General features: G+C 37.2%; 2 protein-coding genes across 3 annotated transcripts in view; one reads left to right on the top strand and one right to left on the bottom strand.

The window, feature by feature from the left end:
• Positions 1-859: 859 nt before the first annotated feature.
• Positions 860-5995, bottom strand: LOC117295751 (cilia- and flagella-associated protein 161-like). Its single transcript, XM_033778482.1, has 7 exons — positions 5821-5995; positions 4967-5056; positions 4344-4585; positions 3692-3776; positions 2850-3008; positions 1847-1920; positions 860-1022 (listed from the first exon to the last, which is right to left on the bottom strand). Exons 1-7 carry the CDS (start codon positions 5887-5889, stop codon positions 869-871), a joined length of 873 nt encoding a protein of 290 aa, XP_033634373.1. The 5' UTR covers positions 5890-5995; the 3' UTR covers positions 860-868.
• Positions 5996-6624: 629 nt separating this feature from the next.
• The window catches only part of LOC117295418, a 103840-nt gene continuing 100052 nt past the window's right edge, over positions 6625-10412 (top strand). For both annotated transcript variants that reach the window (XM_033778068.1, XM_033778067.1), the window contains exons 1-2: positions 6625-6760; positions 7661-8265. In XM_033778068.1, the coding sequence (XP_033633959.1) occupies positions 7763-8265 (503 nt within the window). In that variant the 5' untranslated portion in view covers positions 6625-6760; positions 7661-7762. The remainder of the gene's footprint in view (positions 6761-7660; positions 8266-10412) is intronic.

Below are 10412 nucleotides of genomic sequence, written 5' to 3'. Positions count from 1 at the left end.
TACACATGCCCCCCAAAAAAAATTTTGAAAATATTAAAATAGTTTTAACTAGTAAAATATGGACGGAAATAGTGTGAGGTGGAAGTTGAACAACTATTGCTCCAACAGAGGTAAAGTTTCAATGGTAATGTTTTGCTTTTACATACAGTATATACAAATTCTACAATACTCATTCACATTTATTTATTTAGTGCTGGGTAGAGTTAGACAGATTTTATTTACAAGTTATGCTATGATTAGTCATAGTAATTGCTTTGTAAATCTTTTAATTTTAACAAATTCAGTGTGTAATTTGTTTCCCTTGGTCAATGTACTGAAATAATCACTTAATGTTTGACATATTAAATACAACAATTTAGATTAATTGAAGCCAAACCATTGGGCAAAATTTCATAGAGCTTCAAAGCATAACATATTATGCTCACCAAAATAAGGTTACCAGCTATGCCACATGTATAATTTGTTACTGGCATCCGGCCCATTTCTTAGCAGAACAGTGTTAAGCAATATTTTCTGCTTAAGCAACTTTATAAGATTATAAGAAACGGCATTTTTTGGCTGGTAACCATATTTTAAAAAGCATTATTTTGTTGTGCGTAGCAACTTTTTGTGCTCTAGCAACTTTTTGTGCTTAAGCAACTTTTTGTGCTTAAGCAGCTCTATGAAATCTCGCCCTGGGAGAGTACAGCCTAGTCTAGTGCACTGGGGCTGAAATTGTAGATCTGTACAAGCTGTGGTTCTACTTTGGGGTGGGGGGGGGCGCTGGGGCTGTTGTTTATTGATTATTTAAACTCGAAACATCAATCCTACGTCCATAGAACCAGTATTTACCATAGTTACAAGTATTTTGCATTAGAGGCATATCACCTCATTGTTGGACACCCAACGGTAACGTAGCTGCAGGGCCTGTTGGCTCTGGTGGGTGACCAGTCTGGATGATCCAGTGGTTGACGTCTTTCTCGGCGCGGTGAGAGTCCAAGTCCGTGTAGGCCACGATCTCATATTCACGGCCAAAAGGTGTCCTGAAATGCAATCAAAAACACTTGATGAGCAAGGCAAATGCACGTTTAATCTTCAAACAGACTAAGAAACTTGGTAGTGCCTAGTCACACAAGGCACTTTTTACATGCAACTTGGGAGGCAATCAACTGTAGTGCATGCTACTGATGTACCTTGGTAGCACATGAGTCATTTTTCAAACATTGTCTTTTTACGATCAACAAGACAGTATAGTTTACATTCAAATGTGAATGGATTCTCTTCATGTATAAGGATATTGACAAAATACTTAGGGGAAACTACCAACATAAATCATAAGGGAACTTAGTTAGTAGAGCACTAGTACAATCACTTTGAGGTTGCAGGTTCAAAACCCACTAGCATGAAGTTAATTTGTCTTTCTTCAACCCAAAATGGTTTAAATCGTTATCAGAAGACAATTTTTGAAAGTTTGTTTCCTCATCCAAGTTTGCATTTTCAAGATGAGCAATGGGAAAAGTTTAATGTTTTTTGCTGCATACAATATAAAAAGTCTCCTGCTGCTAATTTTAAGAAGTTTTGAAAGTTGTATTTAGAAGAATTGATTGGATATGAAATAAAAAATGCACAGCTTTTTTGTGTTTTTGTTTCAATATGTGATGAGTTGTTTTCAGTAAATTTTGTTGCTTCAGTGAAATAACGGCATATCTCGATTGTACCTTGGTGCCAATTGGTTTTGTGTGGACTATGCTAAGATCGAAACATCAGGCCACAAACTATTTTTTAAATCTATAACACAGATCCTTTTGATTGGTAAGCAGTTTACAACAGCTCATTCTATTTTCTCCTTACAAATGTCTTTACATACCTTACAGTAGCATCACTTATTACACACAAGTCTTGGTTGGTCTTGCAGTGGTTGAAGATGATTTTCTGGTTAGCCTACAGAGAGAGGAAAGAAACTCGCGTTAGATGTTTCTCATCTTACCCTAAGCTACCTCAAACCCCCTGAAAAATTCGTCTCTATCTTTTGATTTCACAGCCCAACCATTCACTGATGCATAGCATTGGGCAAGGCACACAAGCTGTATGCTAAAATGTTGGTTCAAGTTACCACAACATGTTGTAGGATTTGGATGGATTTATGAAGACTTAGGAGTTCTGGCTAACCCATGAATGCATGTCAATTTGTCAAACTTTTGACTCCACAAAATGGCTGACAGTTTAGTTCGCTAAGTTTAAGGAAACCGCAGAATTAGAATTAGATTTTGAGGTCTCGAGATCAAGCATCTGAAAGCACACAGCTTCGAGTGACAAGGGTGTTTTTTCTTTCATTATTATCTCGCAACTTCGGCGACCAATTGAGCTCAAATTTTCGCAGGTTTGTTATTTTATGCATATGTTGAGATACACCAAGTGAGAAGACTGGTCTTTGATTATTACCACTGGTGTCCAGTGTCTTTAAGATGATCCTTCTACTGCCGGGTTCAGTGAGCTTTTGGTTTCTTTGCGACTAAAAGGTTGTGGTAACTTGTTTTGAAACAATGTGAGGGATTAACATTGTTCATAATAATAATAATAACAGTGGCCTTTTATAAAGCGCTCAGGTCCGTCAAGCATGACGCTCATGTCGCTGTACAAGCAGTAATTTATACAAAATACAAAACGAAATAAAGTACAATATATTGATACAACAAAGACACTATATAAGACTAACTAAGGTAGAGAAGCAGGGTAAACAGTTGTTGGGTTTGAGTGAGGTGTAGCATGCATAGGGGTGGAGGTTAGAAGGAAACTGAAATTGATTGAAAACTATGAATTTCAAAGTGATGGTGGGGAGGTCGGGCGGGGTCTGGAAGAAAAGTACTCACTGGTACAGGAAGTCCTTCTGTCTCCATTCTAAGTTGAGGGTCAAAGTGAAGGATTCTCCATTGAATCAAATACGTAGAGCATTCTTCAAATGTGACGAGCTGCTTACGGGTCTTCTTGGCTGATTGCTGGAATGTGGCGATGTCACTCCTCAATTTCAGCTGTGAAGGGAAAAGGGATATCACTGGTAAAAACATAAATCTCATGACATTCGGTAGAAACCTGCTTTGTTCATACTTTGTTAGTGCTTGGCAAATTTGTATGAAATTTTTAAAATCCCTAATTCCAAACGGACAGAAATAAATATTTCCCTTTTGTAAGATCTGAAGCCTTGCATCCTCAATTTCTTCTGTGAAGGAAAGGTATATCACTAACAAAAACATGGGCTAGAAAATCGGAACAATTAGTTTGTTCATGAACAAACTAGTTTATAGTTTGAAATGAAACAAATAAAACCTTTTCTTCAACGAAATAAAACCTTTTCTTCAACGAAATAAAAAAATTATTCAGTGAAATAAAACATTTCCTTTAGCAGAATTTATGGTTCTGAAAAAGGGTTACTCTCTGAACAAGAAACTGTCAACATTTATAAAGCATTTTGAGTTGAATAAAAAAAACCTGACTAAAGCAGGATTTGAACGGACAACCGCCAGATCAATGTGTAGGCACTCTACCACCTGAGCTATCTTTATGAGCTATCCTTATTTTGGTGGGCTCCCTATTTTGTCAATATCTTTGTTCAGTTTCCCTTGTGTTTTATTACCTTTACAAATCAATCTGATGTTATTTTCAAAAGGGATTCTCTAGAGGTTTAAAATGAAAGTTGCACTCCGGCCATACTTACATTTCCAGCTATTCCAGGCAGTGTGCAGAGACAGAAGTGTTGACCATAGCGAAGTGGTGTGCCCTCGGCAATTCCAGCCTCAACACTGTGGAGTAGAAAAGAAAATAATCAATATACCTTGAAGCCACTGGACACTATTGGTAAATACTCAAAATAAATGTAGCATAAAAACTGACTTGGTAAGAAGCGTTGGAGAGCTGCCGTTAGTATAAAACATTGTGAGAAAACGGGGATTTGCATCGGGGATTTGCAGGTGGTTCCCTCCTAAGTAACCTAGTTTTTGAGAAAGAGGAAATATTCACCCAAATAATCTGAAAACACACAAATTTGTGCTGCAACAAGGGTGCTTTTTCTTTCACTATTCTCTGGCAATTTCGATGATCAATTGAGTACAAATTTTCACAGATTTGTTATTTTATGCTTAATGTTGGGATACACCAAGTGAGAATACTGGTCTTTGACAATTACCAAAGATGTCCGGTGCCTTCAAATTACTGTTTACCATCTTTGTTTTGTTCTGTGTGTGCAAATGCAAACAAGCAGCTTTGATCAAATTCAATTAGTGAAATTTAGCTTGTGCATGAAGAGAACCCCGGGCTTTGGCTAAAGATGCCTGGGGTTTATTCATAACTCAGCTGGATTTAAGACTCACGGTAAAATAACAAATGTGTTCCTTGCACACGGTGTCAGAATTCTACTTCCACTAATGTTACAGGTGCCTTCGAACTGTACAGAACTGTTCATCTTCATCTCTGACATGTTAACGGCTAGCGTGTTGGCTTGGCGCGGCTCGACGCCGGGCTGGGTTTTGATCTGGTTGGCATCGGCCTCGTTACGAAGCATCACACGGTCACCAAAGTGTAGGAAACCATCTATGGTGACAGATAAGTCAGTCTGGAAAAGATGGAGAGGGATAATCAAAATACATTGTTAAACAAAAACACATTTAAGTTTTTCTTGGAGGGGGGGGGAGGTAAACCAGCATGCACTTCAATATTTGAGTTGTGCGTTAAATTGTGTAAACAATGTTTTTGCAAAGCCTGCCTTTACTGTGAAGTTACTACATAATAAATAAATTCTACACGAGAGAGTGAAAAGTGACTTCATGCCTTTGCTTCCTGAAGGGGCGCAGCAATTTTATAAAATGAGAACATTTAGGACATCTATAATTTTGGAGGAATTGTTCTGTGAAGAAGACAGTTAAGAAGACTCGGTGCACAACGGTCAATAGATCAGATACTCAAATAGATCCAAGAAAGGGGGTAGGAATTGTACCTGTTTTAAAATCATTTCTCTGAGTTTTGATGCCTGCTGTATGGCCAACTCTCCTCTATCTCGTGTCTCCAGAAAATCCTTCAGCATGTCCTGCAAAGAGAAACATCAGAACAATGAAACTGACATCATGTATGTATTATGTACGGGTGGCCATCCCAACACTGTAGTACGTAGTAGTAGTAGAGGCTAGATGTATGACCAACCTCCCAAAAATAAGTAACCACTATACAGAACCTACTTCTAAAAGTTTTAAAACTATAATATTAATAATGCTCTCCGCTCCCTGTAAGCCCTATATTAATAATAGTTCTACAAAGTATTCAATATCCCGACCATGGATTTGGTGGGGGAAAAAATCTATTTTTGATCGGTTTTAATTTTATATATCCAATATTTTGAACAAAACAGAAAATAAATAATCCATTTAAAAATAATACTTTTCTCAAAGTTACAATTTCACATACTTTTTTTTCATTATTTATAAATTATTGGTTAATTAAACTTGCACAAATCAAACAGTCATCAGTTCATTGATTAATGCAAAATGAAAGATGACTTCTTGACAATGAGGATAAGATGCTTAAATCATCATTACACCACTGCTGTAGTGTAGTTTTGTTTATTTCTAAATAAAATAAACCCAAAGCCAAGAGTGCCTTTTGTGTCAATATATGACCCTGAATTTACACTGATAAAAAGTGACACTGACACACGACAGTGAGTGACAGTTTATTTATTATTAAAGTTAAAAGTTCAGAATCAGACAGTCGGACATGTCAGAGTCAGACTCAGACTGATCACTGAGACAGACAGAGTTCTTGAATTTTAGTTTTTACAGCTTTATTTAGACTTACCTCCTCCAGACAAATGTCTTCATTCCAGTTGCCAACTCTAACGGACGGATTATACGTTCTGGTACTCATTTTTTGTTTTGTTGTTCGGCTAAAAAATATGAAAATTATGAAATGTAAAAACACCCTTTTTCTTTTTGCTTGCCTTCTCTTGAAACGAATCGTCTGCTAAACACGATCCCTTGGCAACTTTGTAAATAATGCTTTGTGCGCATGCTCCTAGCAATGTATGAAATCTTTTTCATCTCTTGATTATTATGGTTACAGTGATTTTTTTCAGCACCAGTCTACTTGCCTGCGAAGAATACGGTGGCCTTAAGAGACCATGAGATTAATTTTGAAGTTTCAAAACTATTATTCGTGTTTTTTTTTCTATGATTCAATGAGTTTAATTTCAAAAATTCAGTCTAATGCAAAACCTTCTGAAATAAATGCAACCCCTATAAACCTTACCCACCTAAAAAGCTTATAAACAGCGCCCTCTGTTTTGAAATAAAATGAAAACACTCTTGGCTCAACCATTACATATTGAAAGGGGTTCTAAAAATAACATTTAGTTCAAAAAACATAAATAATCACATTTGAAGTAAAAAGAGTATAGAATGAATAATAATAATAACATTGGATTTCAACAATATTTGTATTTGTTACGAAAGTGTAGTTTTATAGAGTTTTGAATATATAAAATATTTAAAACATCCCTACTGTAGAATGGCTCACCCACACACAGATTTTAACGGTGTGTGAGTAAATGGTAGCCAGCCCAACACAGGCCATTAGCTGGTTCGTTCACAGGTGCATTGAAAGCAACGTATTCGGTAGTCTTTATTTTATGAATGACTCGTTGACAATGTAAACTGAACGACTTTGAATTCTCACAATTATTGCCAACTAACGATCAACAATCATCAACTTCAATTCCAAAGTCCACGTGCCACAACTGGTGAGTGCTCGTTACTTAAACTGTTATCAAAATAAGCAATGACAACAAATACCGAAAGCGAAATTAGAATTAGATGAAATATAAAGATGTGGTTACCACACGGTCATTCAATTGGGGGTGTCACCGTTTTTCTAAGGCATGCGTCACCAAAAAAATGTTTCCCGTATAAATTCCAATGGATGACTGACCCGAATTCAGTCATTGTTACAAAACATTTTATTTTAGTTGGTGGTTCCATGGTAGTTCTCATGCGCTTTTTTGTGATCTTCTGATTGAGTTGTATAATTTAAGTGTATATGCCATATTAATTTGGATGTGAGTGAGTAAACACAATTAAATACAATCTTTTAATGTGTATATAACCATTGAGGAAGATAACTAACTTACTAAGTATTAAATTTTCAATGTTTACCTAAGCCTTTTTTTAGGTCTTCAAGATGAGTTACTTTTCATTGTTGTGTCTTTTACTCTTTGATATATTTTGAACACTGTTTATAATGTTTATGTCCAAAGTGCGTCTACTAATTACAATGAATGATTCACTCTATAATTAATTGATTTATAATCATCGCACCGGATTGCTGTGGAATTTGGAGTTGCTGTGGAGTTTTAAATACACAACCACATATGGGAAATGTCATTATCATTTATCAACCCACCAAAGTATGTTTGTATTTTGGTTAGCCCTAAATCACGGCCTCCTTTTGATTGTATAGAGGAGTCCGTCATTAAGGCTCTGTTTACATACTTTTAGTTAAACTCTGTGTTTAGAAACTAGTTAGTCAACCTCATTCATTTTGTTTAATTTGATTGTAGTTATCGTGCATGGACCTTGATCTGTTTAAAATGTACACTGTACTGTATGACTGACATTATTTCACTCTGTGTTCTGTCCTGCAGAGTTGGTACTTTTTCAGTCAGTCTTCCTGCCTTGCAGTTTAAATACTGTGCAGCAGCTTCCCACATGAGCTTCATGAACGTTGAAGAAACTCCATCGCTGTGATGCCGATAAGCAAGGAAAATGCTGCCAGGTCACTGCGCCTCCTCAAAGAATTCCGGGATGCGGCCGGCAACAACGTTCAACAGCAAGAAGACGTCCAGCAAAGCATCGACGTCCTCAATGCTTACCTGAGCAGTATTCTTCCGGCTGCCACTGCGGTCGTGACAACAGGAGGCAAAGCCGTCCAACACAGTAACAGCGATGAACGTAACAAAGAAGAGATTAAAGTTTATTCCTTCCAGTCGCCGCCAGCACCCCAGAGTATCGCGGACTTTGGGTTGATATTGCAGCATGGTGCAGCGACCGCCGTTACGCTGCAGCGAAGTCAGGCTCTGGAGCCTGTCGCAGCAAGTCCATTACTCAATCATAAAGCCTTGGGAAACATACGCATTGCCGCAGTGACTGCTGGGTCCTACATGCACCAGGACGATCGCCTTAAGATTGGTGATGAGATCATTGAAATCAACGGCCACCTGATGGAAAGATGCTCCGTGGAACGAGCAAGGTAAGACAGAAAATTTGTTAAATCAATTTTTGGATAACTTTCCGTATGGCGCCACCACTTTTTCACTAATTTTTACAAAAAGGGTGTATATCAATCAGGTAAATAAGTTCCTATATTATTTTATACCGAATGAAAAAGTGGTGGCGCCATACGGAAACTTTTCCCAATTTTTAACCAAAAATTGCAAAGCTATTATAGTTGATACAGGTATGATTTTAAATAAAATTTTCGCATTATTCTAAATTTGAACAAGGACCAGTAAAAAACCAAGCTCTAACTGCTAGTCTTGCACAACCTGCAGGATATCACTGATGATGGAGTTAAAAGCAAACCTACAATGTACAGTTACAGTACATGTAGCCTTAACTGCAAGGCTGCCTTTTGCCCAATAGTCGGCGCTCAGAGTCTATCATTTTTCAGACATGTACGTATACTATCCTAGTAGTATTGCCCAAAAGTCCACGGACTCCCTTCAGAGAATCAGTGTATGTGAGTGCATCAACAGTATGGACTTTGGGTTTGTTGACTTAATGCAGCTCCTTGAAATCAAGTCTAGGTCAAACACCTCAACAACTTTCTGGTTGTAGACTATGTTCAAATAGGTATTTTTGGTGCGAACCCAACATGTATTTGAAGTGATTTGTTCTCCAGTGACAGTTTCTCTTTAATTACTAGAGAAGCTCATGGGACAAGGACCCAGTTCTTTGGGGACCAAGCTTTTATGCAAGTGGGATGTTGTAAATTAGAAAGGGTTTTGCCAACTTCCCTCTTTTCATCCTCCTGTTTGAGCGGTGAGAGATCACGATGGTGAAAGAACATGGTTGATTCTATATTCCATGCTGGTCAAATCTTTGTAAGCTTTTACTTCTCTCGCTATATCAAAAAAGAAAACAAATTTTAAGCACAGTCAGCGTACAGTACATATTATGTACACTTTAGATGTGTGTATGAAATTGAACTCTATTCAATACTTTTCAATGAACTTACTGTATCAAGCTGTGAAACTTTTATGAGTTTCCTTGTTAATCTTTTTTATTGGTTTACATTCTTGATGAACTTCAACATTCTTTAGTGATTACTTGTACTTATTTCACAATCAGCAATTTTGTTCATTCAACCTTTAAAATACAATGTAAAAAATATATAATTGACTGCAATCAGTCATTTTCTACAATGTACATGTAGAGGCTCCCCCTCACACCCAGCCCCTCCCATCTCACTTGTCTCATGAAGTATCCCCTTTAATGATTCTGTGAGAGGGTAAAAGCAAAATTGAACCAAATTTATTTGCTTGCAAATTCCTCAAGGGCTTGTTTTAAAAATACCTGATGCTACATCATTGGATGGCTTAACTTAAAGTTTTTTGTGGGAACATTCAAAGCCGGAATTTCAAAACAATTTGATCATACATGTGTAACAATTTGATCATGTGTGCTAGTGAATTACAGGAAGCAATTGGCAATGGATGTGTTATGGCATCCAGCTTTATGGCAGGGTTTTGCCCAGGATTTCTTTAGTGGTGGACAAATGTTTCCCTGGAAATCATTGTGAGATGGATTGCAGTTTAAAAATGGTCGATCATATAAAAACAAATTATTTAATGGCTTCAGATACCATTATTACAAGATCCCAAATTTTACAATGCGTGAGTGAAAATGTGGTTGGAAACAGAAGAAATTCGTCCAGTTCTTCGCCCTGCACCAACCACATAACCCTGTTATTGGTAAAAGAAAACTTGGCATTCCTGTATGGTGTGTTTACAAATTACACGTAGTGTGTGTTCTAGCCCCATGCCTGTATAACAATCAGTGACAATACTAAGGTTTAAACCATTAAACCTGACCCTGTGGTGACCCAGTTTAATCTTTATGGTGTTACTATGGCAACCTCTCCGTGGGTAGTTGTAGTAGGTCAATGCAGAGGTTTTGGTCAAGGTCGGTTTGGTCCGAAACCTGTCAAGGCATTCCTGGGAATTGTATGGCAGGACAAAACAATAGCATTGCTTCAATGGTACATTTTATTATCTGCTTGTACACTACAAAGTAGGACTTGTAGTTGTATACACATTTTTGTTTGTAGTATTTTTGTTTTGAATGGACCAGTATTTTGGTGATTTGGAGGTGGAAAAGGTAGAAAGGGTTCAATGG

Source organism: Asterias rubens, chromosome 10 (assembly GCF_902459465.1).
Source record: "Asterias rubens chromosome 10, eAstRub1.3, whole genome shotgun sequence".
Lineage (NCBI taxonomy): Eukaryota > Metazoa > Echinodermata > Asteroidea > Forcipulatida > Asteriidae > Asterias > Asterias rubens.
The sequence above is the reverse complement of the archived record's forward strand: the minus strand, read 5'-3'. Positions and strand labels throughout refer to the sequence as shown.

Bases quoted from the DNA above. Each gene is read 5' to 3' on its own strand.
- LOC117295751 (XM_033778482.1), bottom strand. From the start codon at position 5,889: ATGAGTACCAGAACGTATAATCCGTCCGTTAGAGTTGGCAACTGGAAT. The intron at 1,921-2,849 runs GTGAGTACTTTT...CTCTCTCTGTAG, and splicing joins CAGAAGGACTTCCTGTACCA to GCTAACCAGAAAATCATCTT. The intron at 1,023-1,846 runs GTATGTAAAGAC...ATTGCATTTCAG, and splicing joins ATAAGTGATGCTACTGTAAG to GACACCTTTTGGCCGTGAAT.